Source organism: Kogia breviceps, chromosome 7, assembly GCF_026419965.1.
Source record: "Kogia breviceps isolate mKogBre1 chromosome 7, mKogBre1 haplotype 1, whole genome shotgun sequence".
In the NCBI taxonomy this organism is placed as follows: domain Eukaryota; kingdom Metazoa; phylum Chordata; class Mammalia; order Artiodactyla; family Physeteridae; genus Kogia; species Kogia breviceps.
This window is the reverse complement of record NC_081316.1, coordinates 16,222,738-16,245,849: the sequence shown is the minus strand read 5'-3', so window position 1 is coordinate 16,245,849 and position 23,112 is coordinate 16,222,738. Positions and strand designations below refer to the sequence as shown.

The 23,112-nt window shown below is 54.5% G+C and overlaps 2 protein-coding genes and 1 long non-coding RNA gene across 7 annotated transcripts; 2 read left to right on the top strand and 1 right to left on the bottom strand.

The window, feature by feature from the left end:
- The first annotated feature begins 5,733 nt into the window (after window positions 1–5,733).
- CATSPER1 (cation channel sperm associated 1) lies at window positions 5,734–17,231 on the top strand. The gene is made up of 14 exons (XM_067039390.1): window positions 5,734–5,752; window positions 5,796–6,194; window positions 6,287–6,460; window positions 7,371–7,583; window positions 8,306–8,419; window positions 8,600–8,756; window positions 9,000–9,091; window positions 9,239–9,382; window positions 9,547–9,610; window positions 9,763–9,835; window positions 9,965–10,025; window positions 10,998–11,073; window positions 13,209–13,323; window positions 13,474–17,231. The coding sequence occupies exons 1-14, from the start codon at window positions 5,734–5,736 to the stop codon at window positions 13,498–13,500; spliced, it is 1,728 nt and encodes a 575-aa protein (XP_066895491.1). The 3' UTR covers window positions 13,501–17,231.
- Window positions 16,064–17,564, bottom strand: CST6 (cystatin E/M). The gene is made up of 3 exons (XM_059070035.2): window positions 17,264–17,564; window positions 16,598–16,723; window positions 16,064–16,266 (listed from the first exon to the last, which is right to left on the bottom strand). The coding sequence occupies exons 1-3, from the start codon at window positions 17,501–17,503 to the stop codon at window positions 16,183–16,185; spliced, it is 450 nt and encodes a 149-aa protein (XP_058926018.1). The 5' UTR covers window positions 17,504–17,564; the 3' UTR covers window positions 16,064–16,182.
- LOC131760186 (uncharacterized) lies at window positions 17,276–23,011 on the top strand. Of its 5 annotated transcripts, none has more exons than XR_010841305.1 (4): window positions 17,276–17,955; window positions 20,498–20,695; window positions 21,019–21,218; window positions 22,676–23,011. It is a non-coding gene; the product is annotated as an uncharacterized lncRNA (long non-coding RNA). The 5 variants fall into 5 exon arrangements; XR_010841303.1 differs by having other exon boundaries at window positions 20,419–20,695; XR_010841304.1 differs by having other exon boundaries at window positions 20,419–20,695; window positions 20,996–21,218.
- The last annotated feature ends 101 nt before the right edge of the window (window positions 23,012–23,112 follow it).

Here is a 23,112-nt window from a genome sequence, read left to right as displayed (position 1 = left end):
TTTATATGGACTCGAGCAATATCTGATGGGCTGGCCATTTACAGAGACTTCGAAAGAACACAACTGGGAGCTTGATGATGTGATGGTCTAGGGGAGAGGTCTGTGGATGGCTTCTTAAATGCTCACAAAATGGGAAGTTATTCATGTCCCATGTAAATGCAGTGTAAGGTAATCCGTGCAGGAGTCTTCCCTAATTGGATGAGATGACCCATTCTATAGATTCAGCCAGCCTCTTTCCCCATCTAAGTTGGTGCTTTCTCAATGGACCTATCACAAAGTGGGAAGCCACCAGATTTCTATATGTCTGTATAGGAGATGTCTGTGTTCTCCGTCCAGGTTTTCACAGTTTTTTCTTAATTAAGAAAAAATTTATTGTGGTAAAATATTCATTAACATAAAATTTGCCATTTTAACCATTTTTAGTGTACAGTTCAGGGGCACTGAGTACACTCACACTGTTGTGTAACACTCACCACGGTCCATCTCCAGAACTTTCCATCATCCCAAACTGAGACTCTGCACCTGTTAAACAATAATAATTTCCATCATTCCCTTCCCACAGCCTCTGGTAACGGCTATTTAACCTTCTGTGTCTTATAAATGTGCCTATTCTGGGTACCTCATTTAAGTGGAACCATATGATACTTGTTCTTTTGTGTCTGGCTTATTTCACTTAGCATAGTGTCTTCAGGGTTCATCCATGTTGTAGTATGTTGTCAGTAGTTCCTTCCTTTTAAGGCTGAGTAACATTCCATTTTATCTATGGACCACATTTGGCTTATCTCTCCATCTGTCCATGGACATTTGGGTTGTTTCCACCTCTTGGCTGTTGTGGATAATGCTGTTACAAACAGGTGTGTATGAATACCTGTTTGAGCCCCTGCTTTCAATTCTTTTGGTGCATACCCAGAAGTGGACTTGCTGGATCATAATCACAGGGTTTTTTTTGGTTTGGGGGAGTGGTTTGGCCATGCACGCCATACCACGTGGCTTGCAGGATCTTAGTTCCTTGACCAGGGATGGAACCCGCACCCTCAGCAGTGAGAGGGTGGAGTCTTAACCACTGGACTGCCAGGGAATTCCCCATAATCACAGGGCTTTTTTGTTTTGTTTTGTTTTTAAAATTTTTTTTTGGCTGCATTGGGTCTTCGTTGCTGTGCACAGGCTTTCTCTAGTTGCAGCGAGAGGGGGCTACTCTTCGTTGTGGTGCGCGGGCTTCTCATTGCGGTGGTTTCGCTTGTTGCGTAGCATGGGCTCTAGGCACACGGGCTTCAGTAGTCGTGGCACGTGGGCTCAGTAGTTGTGGCTCATGGGCTATAGAGCGCAGGCTCAGTAGTTGTGGCGCACAGGCGTAGTTGTGGCACACGGGCTTAGTTGCTCCTCGGCATGTGGGATCTTCCTGGACCAGGGCTTGAGCTCGTGTTCCCTGCATTGGCAGGCGGATTCTTAACCACTGCACCACCAGGGAATCCCAGTCACAGTTTTCTAAACATGCTCAAGTTAAGTCTTTGTTTCATCAAGTTAACCATTTTGCAGCATCATATTCTTTTTTTCATCTCCAAGAGTTTGTGACACCTGTACCTCCCTGTAAGGAAAGTAGTGTGTGTGGCAACAACAGGTTTTTGTTTGTTGGGTTTTGGTTGGTTTTGGGTTTTTCTTTTTTTTTTTTTTTGGTCACTCCACGGGGCATTCAGGATCTTCCCTGACCAGGGATCGAACTTGAACCCCCGCCTGTAGTGGAAGCACGAAGTCTTAACCACTGGACCGCTGGGGAAGTCCTGTTTTTTTTTTTTTTTTTAAAACAGCAGTGAAAACTCTTATGGAGCCAACTTTTGATGGAAACACCATCAGTTCAAATGCCAAGACAGTTCTTCCAAGACAGACCTTTTGATTCTAGACATGAAGAAAACATTAATCATATCTCGGCTGTTTGTATATAAAAGCTGTTTGCCGCAGAAAAAAAAAAGTCTTGATTACCAGCATCATTTCCAAATCTTAGAAGTGGTATAACATGGCATTTATCAGTGAAATCTGTTGACTCATCAGCCTGGATAAAGAATCTGTTGTTTTTCAGCTAATTACCAAGAAAAAAAAAAAGGTCTTCAGCATCTTGTGACATCAATACGTTGTGTTGTCACTCTCTCTGAGAGTAGAACACTTTCACTCTTTTGTTGAGCATCTTGGCTAACACATCACTCATATAATTTTACATGTCAGCATTATTGGGTTCTTTTTCTGGACAATTGATCTGTTACAAATAACTTGCTCTTTGAGCCTTTGTACTAAATGTAGCCTATAAAAGCCTTACCCTGTTTGTTCTGAGATACCATAGGTTAAAAATTAGCACAGTTATTTGTCAAATGGCTGTAATTTGTAGTTTAGTTCTCTTGAATTTTCCTGAAGCCATTGCTACACTTGTAAATTGTAATTCTTCATTGCTAACCCTACCAGATTTGTCCACAGTCCTAAGCTCCTCCTCTTTCACTTCACACCTGATGAAAAACAGCATCACGTGGAATTGCTAGACACATTTGTAAAACACAGACGCTAATAAGACATACAATAGAAGGGCATCATAAATAACTAAACAGGAAACTTGCAACAAGATATGAAATCAGGCTGAAATTCACTTGTAACCTGCATAATTCATGTTTTACAGTGTTTGCATCAACAGCAAAGTGGCAGGGAGGCCGCTACGTCGAGGCAAAAATGATTTCCTTAGAAGAAAAATGTCCTCTGATTTTCTATCACACCAGAAAGAGTGTTTGCACCCCTCAGTCAGTCATCTGCGCCTAAGGGGAGGTGGAGGGAGGTAATCAGGGGGGCGAGGCTGAGGTCACCATCTTTACCACCTCCTATCCGAGCAATACCGTGTTCACACATGATCGACAGACTTCCTGATCTCACGCTCAAAACTGAGCAAGGCCCCACCCAACGAGCACTGCAGACGGGGCTGAACAAACTTTCACAAATGGTTTCCGAGGCTGCTCGATTACTGTCCATCACTGAAAGTGCTGGCATCACACAGCACACGAGTTTCAAAAATAATGCTGAGGGTTTTTTTTTTCTCATCTCAAGACAGAATCCGTAAACTAGAAACATCTCAAGGCTAATTCTGTGGTTTTGCAGACCGCAGAAATCTCTGCCCTAGAATACCGGTCCTGTCTGCTTGTTGATCCACGCTCTAGCCCACAGGAACGGTGGGAAACAGAGGTTCCCGGCCCCAGTGCTTGAAATCCAAGACCCAGAAGTTCTCACATTACTTCTGCTCTCACCTTTGGCCATGCCTAGATGCAAGACACACTGGGAAATGTCATCTCTAGCTGGGAGGCCACGTGCCAGGAAGAGGAGGAGAATGGATTTGTGGAACAATTAGTAGTCCTATCACAAACTTTTGCCTTGTCTGCTACTGGCAACAGACACTGAGCCCTTTGAGGGCTTTTATCACTGGGAACCTGGTACCCAGTGCTGCTCTGGACTTGGCTGTGACCAAGCACTCAGGAAGCAGCTGTAGTCAAACGAGGACCTGAAAACTTCCAGAAGAGCTGCACTGAGCATGAATGAATTCTGGTGGATTTCAGCAGGAAGACAGGACAGCATGGTGGGGAAGAAGTTTGGAGTTAGTGCTGACTTTAAGTTCTTATTTATTGAGCAGCTCATTTATACTCTTTGAGCCACAGTACCTTGGGGGTAAATAATATCCATCCTCCATCCTGTGAGGTTATTGGGAGGATTACATTAAAAGCGCATACAGGGCTTCCCTGGTGGCGCGGTGGTTGAGAGTCTGCCTGCCGATGCAGGGGACGCGGGTTCGTGCCCCGGTCCGGGAAGATCCCACATGCCACGGAGCGGCTGGGCCCATGAGCCATGGCCGCTGGGCCTGTGTGTCCAGAGCCTGTGCTCGCAACGGGAGAGGCCACGGCAGTGAGATGCCCGCGTACCACAAAAAAAAAAAAAAAAAAAAAGTGCATACAAACCCATAGAATATACAACACCAAGAGTGAATCCTAATGTAAACTATGGAATCTGGAGGATGGTGCTGTGTCACTGTAGGTTCATCAATTGTAACAAACGTACCACTTTGGTTGGAATGTTAATAATGTGGGAGACTATGCATGTGGTTGGGGCAAAAGCATATGGGAAATCTCTGCACCTTTCCCTCAATTTTCCTGTGAACCTTACATTGCTTTAAATGAAGTCTTGTGGGCTTCCCTGGTGGCGCAGTGGTTAGGAATCTGCCTGCCAATGCAGGAGACACGGGTTCAAGCCCTGGTCCGGGAAGATCCCACATGCCGCAGAGCAACTAAGTCCGTGTGCCACCACTACTGAGCCTGTGCTCTAGAGCCCACGAGCCACAACTACTGAAGCCCGTGCACCTAGAGCCTGTGCTCCGCAACAGGAGAAGCCACCGCAATGAGAAGCCCGCGCACCGCAACGAAGAGTAGCCCCCGCTCGCCACAACTAGAGAAAAGCCCGCGCACAGCAACAAAGACTCGATGCAGCCATAAATAAATAAATAAATGTGAAAAGAAAAAAAAGTTCTTAAAGTAGGTCCTCAGTAAATAATGGCTGATGGTTTTATTTTAGTAATAACCCAAGAGAGGGATTTCCTCTTCATCCCTGTCCATGATGAAGGAGAGAATAACGATACTAATTAACATTTATTGTGCTGTAAGTATAAGTTTTACATATCTTAACTTTTTTGATCCTTTGAGGTAGGTGTTATTATCCCCATTTTACAGAGGAAGAAACTGAGGCATAGGAAGATTAAGCAGCTAGCTCAAGGTCACACACCTACTTACAGTGGAGTTGGGCAGTTTGAACCTTAGAACCAGTCAGTATCTAGGTACAACTGGGGACTGGACCATTTGGCTTCTTAAAGTTTTTTCCAGTAACAGAGCTAAAGTTGCTAAAGCAACTGCTGGGGCCTACGGCGTCACCCCGGAATTCTTTGTCCAGCTTTCCCACTGACCTGTTGGGTCATCTGGGGCCAGTCCCTTCCCCTTTCTTTTTTTTTTTAATTTTAATTTTAATTTTTTGTACACGGGCCTCTCACTGTCGTGGCCTCTCCCGTTGTGGAGCACAGGCTCCGGACGCGCAGGCTCAGCGGCCACGGCTCACGGGCCCAGCCGCTCCGCGGCACGTGGGATCCTCCCGGACCGGGGCACGAACCCGTGTCCCCTGCATCGGCAGGCGGACTCCCAACCACTGCGCCACCAGGGAAGCCCCCTTCCCCTTTCTTTTTTTTTTTTTTTTTTTTTTTTTTTTTTTTTTTTTTTTTTTTTTGCGGTATGCGGGCCTCTCACTGTTGTGGCCTCTCCCGCCGCGGAGCACAGGCTCCGGACGCACAGGCTCCGCGGCATGTGGGATCCTCCCGGACCAGGGCACGAACCCGCGTCCCCTGCATCCGCAGGCGGACTCTCAACCACTGCGCCACCAGGGAAGCCCCCTTCCCCTTTCTTGACCTCAGTTTCGTCCTTTTACATTGAGGAGGTGAGACACACTGATCCTTGATTCTGGACTGTAGCACAGGAGGAGGCATTTGGGAATGAGGCCTGCTAAGGGGCCTGTTTGTGACATCATAGAGGGGAGAATTCCATGAGAAGTCAGGCTTTTCTAGAAGCCCCAGTGCCACAGCTTAGGTGAGAAAGGCAATCCAGGAAGGGCTCTTAGGCCCACATCTTGAGCTTTCCTCACGCCAGTGTTCACAGCATAGTCATGTATCAACCCTCGATGGCTGAAAAGGCTCAAAGTGAGGCAGACACTGATGCCTCGGATGTGTTCTCTCACCCCAGCTCACCAACCGCACACCACAGGCCGGGCCACGGTGGAGTCCACCACCATCACCAAAGGGTGTCCCGTCCCCATGGTGAGGCCCACCATCATGGCATATCCCCTCATCGGGGTGGATCTCAAGACTTCCATGACGGTGACTTCTCCCGCCACTGCCACCACTCTGAGCCTCACTACCATACAGACTTCTCCCGCTCTGGTAGCCCTGCCCAACACAGTGAGGCCCAGCACCATGGCGGGCACCATCGTCAAGAAGCCCGTCACCACAGAAGGCCTGCCTCCGTGGGGTCCTACGACCACGACGAGCACCTCCGCGGCCACCGTGACGAGCGCCACCACGGAGAGCGCCAGCGCGGCGCACGTCCTCGCGATGCCCTCCACCGAGATCACCGCTATGGGGAGTACCGTCGTGGTAGCTCCCAGCTCTTTGGCCCATACACGTCCCACAGGGTGGCCTCAGCCTCCCTCGGCTCTGCCTATTCTCGTCAAGTAGCCCCCCAACCTGGCAAGCCAGCCAGTCAGAGCTCGGCCTTCAGCTTGGCTCGTTCCCTGAACACAGTGCGCTCACACCCTGCCCAGACCTCCAGCAAAGTCCATCCTCAGGGCTCCTCCTCTAAAACCTCGGAAAGCTGGCCCGAAGAAGACGAGGAGATTCAGAAGCGCAAAAGTGAGTCTTGGCTTGCCCCCCACCCCCCAACTCCAGCTGCCTGGCCCAGATTCCAGACCTGAGTCAGGCCCTGCACGTCCTTCCGCAGATCACGAGGCTTGCTCTCACCTGCAAGTGTATTCCATTGGCTATTCACTCGCCTGACTGTTCCTCATCCAATCTTTTATTCCTGGAATTAGGCACTTCTCCAGACTGTCGGTTGTTGGTTCATGCAGTCACTGCTTTATTCATTTGCATGTTCACTTCTCGAACATTTCCTCTTCTCTAGTATGAAACCTGGGGGTGATCACTTATACAACCCATCCCAGACTACCCAGTGAGAGGGGTCTATCATCCGTATCAGAACATTTACCACTGTGGATTCTGTTTGTCCATGCTTCCCCCACCGAACTGTGAGCTTCTTGAGGCCAGAGGCTGGAACCAGTGCCTGAATGAGGGCCTGGTTAGAAGGCAGGGAGGGACTTTGACAGTTAACACATGATCCCCCAAACTTGGCCCCTGGTGGTTCCGTAAACACTGCATCAGCCTCACAAACAAGCAGTGAGGGATGAGTGTCTAATTGTCTGTGGGCAGAAAAGGCAGCGAACAGGGGGAGATGTTTCAGCAGAATCTTGGAGGGAGAGGGAGAGTTTACCAAGAGGATGGGGTGGCAAGGAGGATCGGGTCTTCCGTGTGTAAGCTGCCACGTGACTAAAGAAAAGCATGGAGGTGTAGGAGCGTGAGCTCAAGCAGACCTCAAATCCCAAGCAAGCTGGCATCTGTCGGGGAAGGGGTCAAGCCTGTGGCTCCTATACCAGAGCAGGACTAGCATGGAGGCACCTGAGCGAGCTCATGGCAGGCAGGCCTGGGAGAGAGACCGGATCCCCGTGTCCCCTTCCCCCATGGGCTTGGCTTTCTGGCCCTTTTACAGCTGGCCGAGCCCCACGAGCCCACAAGAAGCTGCACACTGTGGACCTCTTCTATTCGCTGTGGGAAAAATTAAGCCACCTCATTTGGGGCCTTTCGAGAATGCTCAGGAAACTGACTGACTCCCTGGCCTTTGAAGCCTTCATCGTCTTCATCGTCTGCCTCAACACCATCATGCTCGTGGCCCAGACCTTTGCTGAAGTCGAGGTCCGGGGTGGTAAGAGCCAGGGAGTCCGGTTCACATGGAGAAAGCCACTGATGGTGTCCCAAGCCTCCCGTGGGCCGGATCAAGTGCCGGGTGATTTATATATGTCGCTTATCCCATTTGATCCTCACCCTGCAAAGTAAGCGGCATTGCCCGGCAGTAGAGTGAGGCTCAGAGAGTTTTGCTGAAGTCACCAGCCGGCCCGAGACAGAAAAGCTCAATAAATTTGAGGTTTGCTGTTTTGGACTGTAGCCACCAGGTGGCGCATCAGTTCTAAGTATGCTGCTTTGCAGGAAGGATGCCCCAACCAGGTCGGCTGGAAGGGCCAGGAGACTGAAAGCAGGAGGCCCTGGAGGGATGGGGGTGGGAAACCTGGGAAGATGGTCCCTAAAACCCTGGCGAGAAGAGTGAAGGTAAGGACCTTCCACAGGGCCCATAAACTAAGGAGAGAAGAAGAGTGATGTTTCTTGCAAGCTGTTTCAGGCTCCATTCTAAGCCCTTTACTATGTGAAAAGCATTTAATGCTTGTGAAAATTCTATCAGGCAGACTGTTATTATCACCATTTTATAGGCAAGAAAAGTGAGTCACAGAGCAGTTAAGACACACAGCCGTTGGGCAGAGTCAGGTTCTCCCTAAATGGCTGAGTGTGAGGTTCCAGTGGAGAGGAGGAAGGAGGGGCTGGGTTGCTGGGGAGACCCCTGAGTGAGACCCCCCTCCCCCATGTCCCCCACAGAGTGGTATTTCATGGCCTTGGACTCCATCTTCCTCTGCATCTACGTGGTGGAAGCTCTGCTCAAAATCATTGCTCTGGGCCTCAAGTATTTTTTGGACCCCTGGAACAACCTGGGTGGGTAGGGATGGTGTGTGTGTGTGTGTGTGTGTGTGTGTGTGTGTGTGTGTGTGTGTGTGTGTGTGTAGTAGGAGCCCCTGAACTGCCCAGGGGCGACAGGAGCAGGGGGTGTTGGCGCTGGGAGGTCTGTGAGCCTGGGCAGGAGCCCATTATACCCAGGTGCCCCTGTTTCTGTAGATTTCTTCATCGTGGTCATGGCTGTGCTGGAATTCATGCTCCTGCAGGCCAACTCTTCCTCCATGCGCGTGGTCTACAACCAAAGCATCTTCCTCATCTTCAAGGTCTTCAAGAGCCTGCGAGCCTTGCGAGCTATCCGGGTCCTGCGGAGGCTCAGGTCTGCGGACCCACAGCCGCCCACAAGGAGGCTGCAGACTCCAGCCTGCTTTTCCTGCCATCCACTAGGATCAATCTCTTTATTTTCCAGAGAGGGTCTGGGACACCCCCCGCCCCAAGTCGCTAGCAAATCAGCGACCTCCCACCCCTGTCATCAGCAGTCTGAAATCTGTAGTCAGCTCCGGCTGCTAGACACAGATCCCCACCCCACTGACTCAGCCTCTCTCTCAACCTCTGCCCACAGCTTCCTGAGCAGCCTCCAGGAAGTGACCGGGACCCTGGCCCGGTCCTTGCCATCCATCGCCGCCATCCTCATCCTCATGTTCACCTGTCTCTGTATCCTGTGCCACGGGGGCTAGGGTGGGAGAGTGAGGTGCTGCAATGGACGGTCTTGGGGGGAGGGACCAGGAACTGGGGGTGGCAGGGAGAGAGGAAGAAGGGGAGAGAGGACCCTGTGAGCCTGCTTTGGTCCTCAACAGCCAGTGCTATTCTCTGTGGTGCTCCGGGCACTGTTCCGCTACTCTGACCCCAAGCGCTTCCGGAACATCTTCACCACCATCTTCACCCTCTTCACCTTGCTCACCCTGGACGACTGGTCCCTCATCTACCTGGACAGCCGAGCCCAGGGTAGGGCAGGCCTCAGGCTGGGTGGAGGGAAGGGGCTGGCCAAGTGGGCAGACCCTGAGGGCTCAGTTATCCCATCTGCAAAGTGGGGCTTCTGAGGCTTGCTGGCAGGGGCGTGGTGAGGACCGGCAAGGAACTCACAGCTCGAACGACCCCCTCTCTCCCAGGCGCCTGGTACATCATCCCCATCCTTATGATATATATCATCATCCAGTACTTCATCTTCCACAAGTGAGGCCCCCACGCCTGTGCTCCTCAGCTTCACTTCCCCCAGCCTAACCCCGGGGCATCCCCTCCCCTCCCCTCTCACCATGGTTCTGCCTCGATGAACCCAGAGGAGGGTTCAGGGCCTCCCCTCCACCTCCTCCTGTTTCCCGCCCCAGCCTGGTGATTGCCGTCCTGGTGGATAACTTCCAGATGGCCCTGCTCAAAGGCCTGGAGAAAGTGAAGCAGGAGGTACTGAGGCAGGGGGACGGATCAGGAGGACACGGGGAGGGGGACACAGAAGCTGGAGAGAAGGAAGGAAGGTGCTCCAGGGATGGGCAGACATGAGGCTCTGGCAGAACTGAGGCCTCTTCTTCGCAGAAGGCCTCCCAGATCCATGAGAAGCTACTGGATGACTCACTGACAGAGCTCATCGAAGCAGGTACCAGCAGCCCGCTTCTTCCCAGGCAGGCACAGAGCTCCAGGCTCAGCTGTATTTATTTATTTATTTATCTATTTATCTACCTATTTATTTATTTTTGGCCGTGCTGCGCAGCTAGAGGGATCTTAGTTCCCCAACCAGGGCTCAAACTGAGGCTCCGGCAGTGAAAGCACCAAGTCCTAACCACTGGACCGACTGCCAGGGAATTCCTGACGCCCAGCTTTAGAGTCTTAGAACCTGACACTCAGGAGAACTTTCAGAGCTTAGAATTTTGGTCCAAAAAGCTCCACGACTAAGCCAAAAGAGGAATTAACTGTCTTAAATTATTAGCAACTTGAGAGTGCATGGGCTTTCAGGAACGGCTGGATCCAGGACCCAATGATGGTTGAGATTTGGTCTCCTTCCAGCTCTCTGCTCTGTGGCTCTCTATGTGGTTTTGTGCTTAGGGTGCTCTTCCTTTGTGGTGGGAAAGTGACCACCTGCAACTCTAGTCCCAATCCTCACAGTTTAAGTATCCCAAGCTCTCCCAGCAGGGGTCCTCTTCTCCCAGCGGTTCGGTTCGAACAACGTCCCAGAAATGAATCTCCTTGGCTCAGGTTGGTCACCTGCCTATTTCTGAACCAGTCGCTATAGCTGAAAGGATAGGCTATTCTGCTTGGCCAGGCTTGAGGCACATGTCCTTAGAGCTGGTGGGTGGGGTCAACCCCAGCTAGGCAACGTGCACCGAAAGGGGTAGGAGTGGTTCCCCAGGAAAATTGGGAGACTTTTACCAGAAGAAGAGGGAATGCATGCTGGATGGGCAAACAAACAAACAAAACACACTCCACGCCCGGAGAAACAATCTCTTTGGGGTCATCCTGGACAAAACCCCCTTTAGCTCCTGTTTGACTATCTTCATGACACACAGGGTTTCCTCCACCTTCTCTCAATCCAGGCAGCGTCTTGACCTCCCCCTTCTTTCCCTACATCCAGAGCCTAAAGAGGTGATAAGTGAACACACTATACAGAAGCAGCTCATTGAGAAAAAAATTGGAGGCATGACTGAGAAGTAAGGAGATGTAAAGGGAGGGGAGGCCTCAGGTCTAAGGGGAGAGGTCCAGGGGCCAGACCAGTGGGCCGCCGTGGGAAAGGGGCATTGCCCACCTCTCTGGAAGGGCGGTAGAGCCCTAAGGCTTATGTAGAGCCTGTGGGTGGGATGTGGAGGCCTTGAGTGGCTTCTGCTCGCTCAGAGTCACCTGGTACCACCAAGAGAATCTCACCAGCAGCCCCTGAAGGGCCACGAGAGCCCCTCTGAGGCCGAGGGCCCAGGGCAGGGGCAGCGGACAGAGGCTGCAGGAGCAGGGGTTCTGCTCATCTTTTTGCTCCAGAAGCATCCCCGATCCTTGCTCTGGGCCAGGTTCTGCGAGGACTCCAGAGGCCCAAAGAGGACACAGACTAGCACCTGCCCGTGAGGGCTCCCCCTCTAAAGACCTTGGCGGGGCCACGTAGGGTGGGTGGACGCCAGCTGGCTTCAGGGATGAGGAGGGTGGTCGGGAAACAACTTGGTAAAGGCCTGGGAGGCAGATGTCAATGCGAGTGGCCAGCTGGGCCAGGACAGCTGGGGACTTGTGGCTGTGCTCATGGCCAGGGGTCCTTGGCACAGACTCCTGTGCCCAGGCTCTCAGGGCTGGCTCCCCAGAGAGCCTTCTTCCCGAAAGCTGGGCCCTGCCCCACCTCATCCAGACTGGCTCCAAACCAGCCTGACTGCTGGCACCCTCCAGGCTCTTCTTGGCCACCGACAGAGCTTGAGCGCCAAGCCCTCCATGATCACGGCCCCGCCCCACGCCTCCAGCAGTCCTGGCTTTACGTACAGCACAGCACATACTTCCCCACCTTCAGGCCTTTGCCCACACTGTTCTCTCTGCCTGGAATGTTCTCTGGCTGCCAACACCAGGCTCAGGTGATCAAGAGCTGGAAAAGCTGAGATCCAATTCTGCTCATTTCATCTCCCAGCCTCCCTCCCAGCCGCCCTCCACCCTCCACGTTCCAGATCCTCATACCTTGGCCTGGGCTCCTCTGTGATGCTTTTCCTGGGGGTTTCTCGGCCTCCAAACTCTTCTCCACCCGCCCAGCTCCACCTCCACTGAGAGTGGTCTTTGTTTTTGTTGTTTTGTTTGTATCTTTTTTTTCTTCCTTCCTTTTTCTTTTTAATGACTGCTCTCTGTTAAAAGTAGTTTTGGCTTTCCCTGCCTTCCCCGAGTTTACAGCCCTACAAGGGCTCCTGTCTCCCTTAGCTTAAGGTCCGGCTGCCCTGCTTTGACCTCCCCTGGATGTCTTCACCTTGAATTCATCCGTCCCGAGGCCCACCCCGGCCCCCAGTACACTCCCTGCTGCTCACAGATCTTGGTGCACCAGAAACCCTGTCTGAGCTCAGCAAACCCTCAAGCGTCTTTCAAGCTCAGCTCAGTGACGCTTCCTCCAGAAGCCTTTGCTGATTCCCAGTACTTGGGTGAGGTTTTCCTCCTCTGGGCCCCTCAGTGCCCTCTGTTTATACTTATCACAAGTGTAAACACCCTTGGTTTGCTTTCCTGGCTCTGCCACAGACTGAGCTTCTTAAGGGCAGGGGCTATTTCTTATTCGTTTCTATGTCCTCGGAGCACTGCGCAGCGTTCATTGATTTCAGGCTTATCTGATGGCTGGATTGATAAGGCGGTCTGGCAGTGAAGGGGTTAATGAATGGGTAGTGGGTGGGGCTGGCGGTTTAGGCGGATAGCTGACAGTGAAGGGGTGGGGGGCGGGGCCGGGGAAGAGCAGGTGGATGGAGGGATAGGTGAGGGAGGGAAAGGGCGGGGCGGCCCCACGGGTGAGGCAATGTCTAGATAGACGGGCGGGTGTGCGGGTAGGCGGTTGAGCGGGTGCAGGAGTCAGCATGGGGTAGCTTGGACGCATGGAGGCATGGGTGGTTTGGAGGTAAACAGTTTAATCATCAGAACCCTCTGTGGTACCGGCAGCTGGTGGCGGCAGGGGTGCGGATATGTGGAAAAGGAAATATACCATGGAGGGCCACACACACAACACACCATATACCATGGAGAGGGGGCGCCGTGGCTGGAAATGGAGGCACGGGGTGCTGTCAGTGGGGGGAGAAGGGGGCTCTGGGGGCTGAGATGGCCCAGCCTTCCTCCCCCCCGACCCCGCCCCCAGGCAGCAGGAGCTCCTGTTCCACTTCCTGCAGCTGGTGTCCGGGGTGGAGCGTTACCAGCAGAAATTCCGCTCCCAGGCAGCTGTCATCGATGAGATTGTGGACACCGCGTTTGAGGTGAACCAAGCAGGGCCTGGGAGGAGCCAGATGGAGGGGGAGGGCACTGGAAGGCCGGGCCTCGGGGCCTTTGCCTGGAAGCTGGCCCCGGAGTAACAGTGGTGTGGGCCGCAGAGGGCCGGCGCCGTCACCTCCCACCCCACCCCGCAGGCTGGAGAAGAGGACTTCAGGAAGTGATCCCCAGAGTGGCAGCCCGAGTCCAGACTTCAGCCTCTGGCAGGCTCTCCCCTGGGTCGGGCCAAGTCTCCGTCTCTGCTGGAAAGATCACTGGGCCTGCAGGGCTGGGCCCCAACAGAGTTTTAAAACCCCAGGTGGCTCCATGTCCTCACTGGCTGGGCCGGGCCACAAGGGAACCTGTGGGCCTGCACGCACGTGCATCCTCGAGCGTGTGTGTGCGCGAGCGTTTCAGGTGAAAGGCTTTGTCCTTGGATCCCTCCCTGCCCCACTGGGGCCTGGCATCCTGGCCTGGCAGGGCCTTAACAGCAGCCAGCGGGCTGACGTGGAAAGTGGGCCAGGCTCAGTGCTGGAGGGAGAGGGAGCGGTCATCCTGCTTTGGGGAGGGAGGCCCGTCTGACCCAGGAGACAGGAGAAAAAGGACAGGCTGGGACAGTCCACGGTTGTCAGGGCCTGAGGGACCAGGATGCTCCAGAAACGAGGTCTCAGAGCCCAGGCCTACTGGCACCATCAGCATCCAGCATAAGGGTGCCAACTCGATGGGGACAGCCTGAGCTCAGAAGGCAGAGGTCATCGCCATACCCTGCCCTGCCTGGGGTCAGGCTAAAGAGCCTCAGTAAGGGGAGGGAGGGTGGAGGCTGCTCAAGTCCTTGTGACCTCGGGGTCGGGGTCGGGGTGTGTGTGGAGTGGACCCCTGCTTTCAGCCCGAGCCTGGGCAGGATGCCCTAGCTGGCGGCGGGGCACAGAGCACTAAGTCAAGCTGGAGCCCAGCCAGAGGGAGGTCTCCCACCAGATGGGAGACCCGCCTCACCTCTAGCACAGTGAAGCTGGAGGGGATCGGGGACGGAACCCGGGAGTGGGAGCTGAGAGGTGACAGATGGTTTTGCCAGCCACCCCCCCGACCTCCAGTGCGGACCAGACAGTGGTGACGTCTCCAGGCCCCCGGACAGAAGCAGCGCGTCTCCTCCCTGGCCCGGCCGAGGGTGCGGGCTGGCCCAGGGCCCAGGCATCGACTGTGCGGAGGAAATGCCATCTGGATTTGGGCACAGATTCCGGGGGTGGAGAGGTCACCCGGCCTCACCTCACCCCAGCACCTCACACACTGATTCAACAAGCATTTCCTGCCACTTCTCACCGTGTGGCAGCCACTCGGGAGGCTCCTGCTCGGTGGCACACGGGAGCTCTTCCAGCGGCAGCCCCACCGCAGGCCCCCGGGCTGTCTGCGCTGCCATATCCGACAGGCTTGAGCCGCTAGGAGGCTGGAAGTTTTCCTCCATCTCTCACTCCTGTCACACTCAGCCCCTCAAGCTTCCAGGTGGGAATCAGTTCATTTGCCATCTCCCCATCCCCACCCCATACGGCCTCCCAGGGCTCTAGAGGGCAGGGCCCGGGAGCTGGGGCTGTTCCTCATTAAGTGCCAGCATCGGCAGGGAGCCAGGCAGGCATGAGCACGCGCAACGCCTGGCTGGCCCGGACCACAGGCTGCTCTCCACAGCCACCCTGTCCAGCCGCCCGGGCCTAGGGGTGCCCACACCTCGTGCTCCCGCGGGATCTGCTTCCTGCCCGTCCTGTCTCAGGCATGGGTGTGTGTCTGTGCATCTGCGGAGCAGCTCCGGCTGGGGCAGGTGTGTCCCTGGGGCTGTGTGTTTTGGGGTGTATTCTCCAAGCTATCCTCGGGATAGGAGTGTTGCTTCTGTGTGTGTGTGTCTGTGTTTCCGGTTTGCTAGGTTATGTGTGTCTTTTTCCGGATATATGTGTGGTGTCTGGGAGCAATCTGAGGCTGCATGGTGGGTTTATGTGTGTGTCTGTTTGGCGTCTTGAGAAGTTCTGGATGTGTGTGTGTGCATGTGTAGTGAGCGTTAATTCCAGCCGCAAATTCAGATGCGCAAAGAATGTTCCTTCTATCTCTTCTTTAAATGACACTGAATTACATCCGTCCCCTTATCCCTCCTACGGACAGTGGATTTGACCTCGGTGCCCTTGGCGCTCCCTGCCAGCCCCTTGCAGGCGTCTTGCTCAGGACAAAGCACTGGGGAGTCCTCCTGGCATGTGGTCCACAGTGTCCAGCCTTCGTGGTCACTTGGCTTGCAGGGGCTCTGCCATCTCTGGGCCACATGCTGGTATAAGAATCTCACAGGCTGAGAGCTCAGTGTCCTGGGGCCAGGCTGCTAAAACTCCCACGCGCCACTCTGAGTCGGCCTGGCAACTGAGAGGAGGCAGAACTCAGGTGCCAGTTCAGCATCTTCACTGGCTCCCGTCCCTTTCCAGTCCTGGAGCGTCAGCCATCTCCTGTGACTTTGTCTCCGAAGCCATAACTCTGCCAATATTGGGAGTCTCTGGAGGTTCGTTCCTCTACATCTGTGATGCTGGGTGTTCGGGGGACCCCAAATTTGGGAGCTGAACTTTGCACCCTTAGCACCGTCTGGACTGAGACAGCAGAAGCTCAGCTGTGGGTGGCGTGGGCACCCCGTCAGCTGGAGGGGGGTGCTGGGAGCTGCCGAGAGTGGGACTGGGGAACGGGAGAGGGAGGAAGAGTGAGGCGCTCAGAAGAGACCAATGCAAGAAGCAGTGCTAGCAATTTATTGCCACGGATATGGTCCAGGGACGTGACATGCCCTCCACCGATGCGCTCACTCCTGCCCGGACCTGCCCTCTCTCTCCCTCCCCCAAGCCCACAGGGGTCTACTACAGGGGCACACAGTCGTGCTTTAGAAGTTGGAAGGAGTTCTGCCAGGGAACCATAAGGATCTCAAAGTCACAGCGCAGCTTCTGCAAACAGATCATGAGGAAAGAAGGAGGGGTGAGCCCAGGCCCCAGCCGCTGGACCCCAATAGTCAGCCCGATGCAAGAAGGAACATCAAGTTAGAGGCCCAGGACCAGAGCCCAGATCTTTCCAGCCCAGCCCCTCACCCCAGGGGAAGCCCCAGTCTGCTCCTCTCTGCACCCTCACACTGGTCTCAAGGCTGAGTCATCCAGAAGGCAGGGACAGGTTCAGCCAGACATCAGCTCGGCCAGCCAGACCAATTCAAGCTGTACAACCTTAGGGCCCCGCTGCTGGCCGCTGGCTGAGCTGGTGCCTGGCTGGGGGCAGGGCTATTACCTCCTGCTGCACCCCTGTGGCCAGGGGGCAGGTGGTGAGGTCTATGTGGTCTCCAGCCATGGCATTCTTCCGGCAGGCCGTGCTCCCCATCTCCACGGTCAGGTAGTACTTGATGCCCGCCACCAACTGAGGCAGAGGTGGGGGCAGGTCAGGGGCGCCGGGGGACAACCTTTGACCTAGACCTCTCACCTCCCTCCGTTTGCTTGCTCCCATCTCCCGTTTCCTTCCCCAGGACATATCCAGCACACTGCCTCTGGGATTCAGGTCTGGGATGGGGGGAGGGGAAGTGCGGGGAGGGGGCGGCAGGCAGTTCTGGTGGGGAGCCCTGGGGAGAGGGGCAGAGCCTGGGCCACGCAGGAGGCTGAGACCCAAGTCCATACAACTGCCCCATCTCCCTCACCCCCCCTCCCCAACTCGCCCATCCCGGCAGGGACTAGTGTGAGGCTAGTGAGGTAGCCGTGCGAATTCAGGGTTGTATTTTATTCGAAATTTAGATATTCTCTTCCGCAAGAAGTTTTGGCATTAATTGGATTTGGAAAAATATGTTGTATTAAAATGCCATGCTGATTACTCTGGTGTCGCCCCCTCCATCTGCGGCCCGGCTGGGGCCGCGCTCGCCTTTCACGGCCCCGCCCCGTCCCACCGGCCCGGCCCGGCCCGGCCCACCTGGCTCTGCGCCCGGAGGATGGTGGTGTCGCGGAAGTAGTAGATGCTGTTGCTGCCCATGTTGTAGCTGGCCATGGCCGCCTGCGTCACCTTCCGCACCTGCGGGTCGTTGGGCGACAGGTCCTGCAGCTCTCCGACCTCGCGATCCCCCGGCCGGGCCCGGGCGTCGCGGGGCAGCGCCAGGAGGCAGAGCGCGAGCAGGGCCAGGCCCAGCGGCAGCAGGAGGCTCGGACGCGCCATGGTTGCCGGCGTCGGTGTCCAGCCGCGGCCCGCGCCGCTTTTACGGGCTCCGCGGCCCCGCCCAGCCCCGCCCGCCGCGTGCCTCCACCGGCGGGGAGGGATCGCCGGGCCTGGGCAAGGCCGACTTCCGGACGCCGAGGGGGACGGCGGACAGCCCCGAGCACACCTGTGTATCACGACGCTGCGTGCCCTGCAGGCACACCTAGTCCGGTGAGGGAAAGGGCAAGGACAGCCCCCAGCAACCAGTGCCACCAGTGGGACAGTTCACAGAGGCCCACCACGTGTGAAATACCAACAACAGCTACCAGCAAGCTCTTAACTGTCTCCACTGTGTAGCCTTGGAGAAGTTACTTAACTCTCACGGCCTCAGTTTCCTCCTCTGCGAAACGGGTTGCTGTGAGGATTCAATAAGAAATGTGCTTAGGGGAGGCCAGGAGCTGTATAAACAGCAGGTAAGTAGGAGACTTTACTGCGCCGAGCAGGGCACTCTTTAACCCTCACGACCAGCATGATGTGGGGATCAGTGATGTTTCCACTTTACAGAGGAGTAAACAGGACAAAGAGGGAACAACTGCTTTTGCCCAGGGACACCGACTGGTAAAGAGTAAACGGTGACACTGGCTTTTGAGCCCCAGCAGTCTAACCCAAATCTGTGCTCTCAAGCCAGACTGAACCCAAAGGATGAGGACTGGCCAGAAGGAGGTGTGTGGGTGGTCCCAGCTCTGCCATTTACTGCCTGGGGGACTTCCAGCAAGTCCCTGGACCTATGGGAGCCTCAGTGTCCCCATCTGAAGAAATGTGACAACTCTTGTCTTCTAAGGTTGTGCTGACAATAATGGCCCGAAACTGGGTCACCCATAGGTAAACTGGGCCTGTGCTGGAGGTGCCAGCAATGCAGGGCTATGATGTTTTTGGGAATAATCTGACAATCTATAAAAAACAGCATTGAAGTAGTCAACACAGGAAAAGTCTGGCTTTTGTTGGAATTTTTTAGAATTAGTATTTTAGAGTTCAGAGTCGTTTGTACTTTTAATCACTTGTTGCCAGGGAGAGGTGGGGCTTTTTGCTCCTGGGACACAAAGATCTTATTAGTGCTTAGGACCTCCAAGGATCTTACCTGGGGTTTGGGACAGGCTGTGGTTTTCAGCACCCAACAAAGCGTTGGTGCTTAGTAAGTGGTAGCTATGATTGTGATGAATATCGTGAGAAAGCATCCAGCATCCCCTGCCCCGCCACCCCCACCAATTCTCGCCCTCTCAGAATCCCAGGGCCAGGAAAGGCACTGATTTCTCCCAGGGAGACCAGGACCAGTGTGGTCACTGCCCAGTCCAGCTACTACCCCACCCCCTCAGCCCAGCTGTGAAAAACAATCTCTGGATGCCAAGGGACAGTCTCAAGTTTGTTGTGGGCTCAGGTGTCTGCCTTAAAGGGACAGACCCGTTTGTGTGAGAGTTGGCAAGAGCTTGGCTTGATGAGGAGGCCAAGGTCAGGCAGGATCCCCACCAGAGAGAAGCTGGGAGTGGGGGAGTAAGAGGCCCAAGCCCGCAGACCAGGGGAGAGGTGGAGAGGCAGCCCCAAGGGGCTAGGAGTCTCCTCGGGTTCTGCCAGATCTGCTCTCCTGTTACTTGGAACTCAGCTGTGGCCACACTTAAACTCCAACAGCTCCCTGGGAAATAAGCCAAGGCCCAGTCTCTGATCACCAAGGGCCAGTGGGTCCCCAGCACACCTGCCCCTACTCTGCCTGTTACTCCTTTGCGCCGACACAGGCAAATCTTTTGCATGCCAACCTAACAATTTTCAAAGACTTTTCACCCACTGGTCTGTTCTCGTAAGCACCCTGAGTTAGTAAGCGTCATCCTCATTTTGCAGATGAAGAAAGTTAATCAGAGAGGTCAAGACACTCATCTAAGGCCACTCACTCAGCTAGAAGTGGTGTCCTGGTGAGAAAAGAGGGATGGGGAAGGGAAATTAACAATTATCGGGCTCCTGATACGAGCCAAGCCTTGTACCAGGGACTCAACATATGTTCTCTCATCCTCATAACAGCTCTGCAGAAGCAGTGATTATTCTTTTTACAAGGAGGAAATGCAAGGTCAAAGGGGAAGGGTCAGGGGTGGGGGCTGGGGGGCAACCATGTGCCAGCATCCTAGTGTGTGAGTTCTGGACCGTTCCACAGGGATATGAGGTCTGCTGTGAAGAGGGAGGCTCCCTGGGGGTGCAGGTGCCCCGGGAAGGGTTTTCCCAGGGCTGGGTCTCATCTGGAAAAGAGTCTTGGCCTGGGGCTTCCCTAGTGGCACAGTGGTTGAGGGTCCGCCTGCCGATGCAGGGGACATGGGTTAGTGCCCCAGTCTGGGAGGACCCCATGTGCCGCGGAGCGGCTGGACCCGTGAGCCATGGCCGCTGAGCCTGTGCGTCCGGAGCCTGTGCTCCGCAGCAGGAGAGGCCACGGCAGTGAGAGGCCCACGTAAAAGAGTCTTGGCCTGGACTCCATTCATGCTTAGTCTGGACCACTCTGGCTTCCAGAAGGAGACCTGGGCCAGGTTTGAGCTCGGATGGGCCATCCCCGCTGGCCACAGGACACAGCTTTCAGGTTTGCTGTGACCCAGACATCCCAACCCAGGTTGCCCACAGCACCCCTCTCTTGTCCCTGGCTGATGGGTCTTGCTGACCAGGGTGAGCCCTCGATATCCCCTTCACCCCGGGATCATGTCACCCCCGGCCTTCACGCTGCTCCCAGAACCCTTTTCCTTGAACTTTGAGCTGGGCCGCAGTTATTCCCTGCCCGGGGCTCGTCTCCCCTTTCCCGCTGGATCACATCCTGGAAAAGGGGCTGTGTGGCAAGGACAGCTGCGATCCGACCAAGTTGCCCTCTGGGGAGGAGCTCTCCCAAATGCCCTGGGTTTCGCGTTCATTAGCTGGTTGAATCTTCACAAACCTGCACCCGCTGACAGAGGAGGAGGCTGAGGCTCAGAGCAGTGAAGCAACTTGTTCCAGGTCACACGGAAGGAACTGAGCACAGAGCCAGGCTTGGCGGGCTCTTTCAAGCTACCATCCATCAAGGCCAGAAGTGACAGTAGAGAGAGCCCTGGGTCCCCGCAGGGAGGAGGCAACATGGAAGGGGGTTGCGCGTACTTCACACCTTCTGGGCACATACTTCACACCTTCTGGGCTGCCACTGGGGCAGGTGGTGAGGTGAGTCTTGGGCTTGGGTTTGCCCTGTAGCCTCTCCCTACTTCCTCCCCAGGGGCAGCAGGACCCCTTCAGGACCCCAGAATGCATGGGTTGGGTCCACCTCAAGCTTTGGTGCAGATCTGAGAAATCGTGATAGACTGGCTCAGGGCGTCAAGCTCTGGCTTGGGTGCAGCAGGGAGGGGGAACGCCGAGTCAATATTTGCTGACTTCCAGGCCCACCCATGTCTCCGGCCAGGCACATCCCATCAGGCAAGGTGGGCTGACATCTAGATAACCTGCCTCCTACCCATCCCCACCCAGGACTGCTTTCTCCGGTGTTCTAGGCCATGTTCCCTTTGTCCTGCTGGCCGAGGCGGGGCTGGGTCTCCGAGAGGCTGCTGTCACAAGGAACATTCCAGATGTCATTGGTCTCCTACGGCTCCAGGACTGATGCGGGAAGTTGGGTGCGACGCACGAAGAAGACCAGATTGAGGGTTCGGGGCCCACCAACCTGTCACAGATACTGCCTGGGCCCGAGGGTGAGGTGAGAAGGCAGGCTTCAGCCCCTTCACCGACAAAGCCTGTGCGTGAGGCAGGGAAGCCCGTCCCATAGGGCTCCACTGGGCGGCCCCCAGTAACCAGCAGGGACAGGAGCTGCAGGAAGGGTGTCGTGGAAGAGGAGGGAGTCTCCATTACCGCACAGAGTGCCAGTAACCATGTGGCAGTACCATGGCTGAGCAGGGAGAGGCCGTGGCCCTGCCCAGCCCCTGCCTAAGCACACCAGGCCTGTGTGACAGCATCACAGCACATGGGTCAAGGCTGAGGGGACTCCAAGGTGACCCTGGACCCAACGAGAGTAACATCAGAAACACAGTATGGCCTGAAACTCCAGGGACAGCCCACATTACCACCTCAGTCTGGTCTTCAGACTGGCACCCTCCCAGTCAGCAGCCTGTTAACACAAGCTGGGCTCAGCTCCGGCCACCTGGTGACCTTCCAGGGGGGCTTCTCACACTTCCCAGACCCAGGCTTGCACTGAACCTTCATCTCTACTAATAACCATCATACTTTCTGAGTAATCACCTAATTGCTCTATCCTCGGGTCTTTATTTTTGGTTTTCCTTTTATCTTTTTCTACTGTCCTGAGACGGAGCTAACGTGCAGGAAGTACACAGAATGTATCTGATCACCACCACAGGTCAGAAGGTGGAAACTGCCACTCCCGTGCTCCCAGGCATCACACCCGCCTCCCTCCCCCAAAGGCAATCACTCCCAACTTCCTTTTCTTTACCATCGACTTTTGCAATAAGCATTTTTTTCCCTCTATTTTACCACCCATGGAGATCCCTACATAGGGATCCAGCTGGGGGCCCTTATATACAAAGCTGCTGTGAATAGTCGCTCAAGTGCCGGTGCAGGTGGGCGTGTCCTCAGTCACCACCCTGGGAGCAGAACTGCCAGCTCACAGCGTGGGTCTTCAGTTTTACTGGCAAACACCCTTTTCCCCAACTGTTCATACCAATTTACACTCCCACCAGCTGGGTATCTGTTTCTGTTGCACCACTCCCTCATCAGCACTTGGTATCTCTGACTTACAAATTTCTGCCAATTCCATGAGCATATAATAGCATTGTGTTTGCATTTCTAACTACGAATGTGATTGAACACCTCCTGACAGGCTTATTCACCACTTGGGTATTCCTCTGTGGCTGCCTTCCACGTTATCCCGATAATGCCTTCCATTATCCCGTTGTGTTGTCTGCTTTCTCTTGACTGCAGCTCTGAACGTGCTCTAGTCCTTTGTTGTCGATGTGTGTTGCAAATATTTCCAAACCTGGGTTAGGCTCCTCACTAGCTTTATGGTATCTTTAGATGACGAAAGTTTCCATAATGGAGTCGAATTTATCAACTTTTTCTTAATCTTTCCCTACCCTGAGATCATGAAAATCCTCTCATATTATCCCAATGTTTGTATTTATTATCTGTCATTTCTCTCACCAGACTGTAAGCCCTCTGAGGAGAAACAAAGCTGCTGTGAACATTCGCCGAGATGCCGGCGCAGGTGTGCCGGTGTCCTGAACAATTCCAGCACTCGATCTGATCCTTACGACATCATTTTCCAGGAGGGGAAACTGAGTCTCCGAGAGGTCAAGCGCCACAACCAAGGAACACAGGGCTCTCAGGTTTCCATATTATGTTTTGAGGACCAGTCTTTCTCACCCGTAGAAGAGGAAACAGTCACTTGTTATTGTGAAAGAAACAAGTGTTTGCAAAGATCTTAGCTCTGGACCTAGTTCATACTAAATCTTCAAAGAAATAAAGATGAAAGTATATCAGATAAAAGTGTAACTCACTCAAGCCCCTACCCCAGTTGTAACGCTCACACTCTTTCTGCCTCCCTAAGAGAACAGGGCAGACTGCAAGAGCCCTGCCCACTC

Bases quoted from the DNA above. Each gene is read 5' to 3' on its own strand.
- CATSPER1 (XM_067039390.1), top strand. The intron at 9,611-9,762 runs GTGAGGCCCCCA...TTCCCGCCCCAG, and splicing joins CAGTACTTCATCTTCCACAA to CCTGGTGATTGCCGTCCTGG. The intron at 9,836-9,964 runs GTACTGAGGCAG...TCTTCTTCGCAG, and splicing joins TGGAGAAAGTGAAGCAGGAG to AAGGCCTCCCAGATCCATGA.
- CST6 (XM_059070035.2), bottom strand. From the start codon at position 17,503: ATGGCGCGTCCGAGCCTCCTGCTGCCGCTGGGCCTGGCCCTGCTCGCG. The intron at 16,724-17,263 runs GTGGGCCGGGCC...CCTCTGCCTCAG, and splicing joins TCCTCCGGGCGCAGAGCCAG to TTGGTGGCGGGCATCAAGTA. The intron at 16,267-16,597 runs GTAATAGCCCTG...ATCTGTTTGCAG, and splicing joins CCACAGGGGTGCAGCAGGAG to AAGCTGCGCTGTGACTTTGA.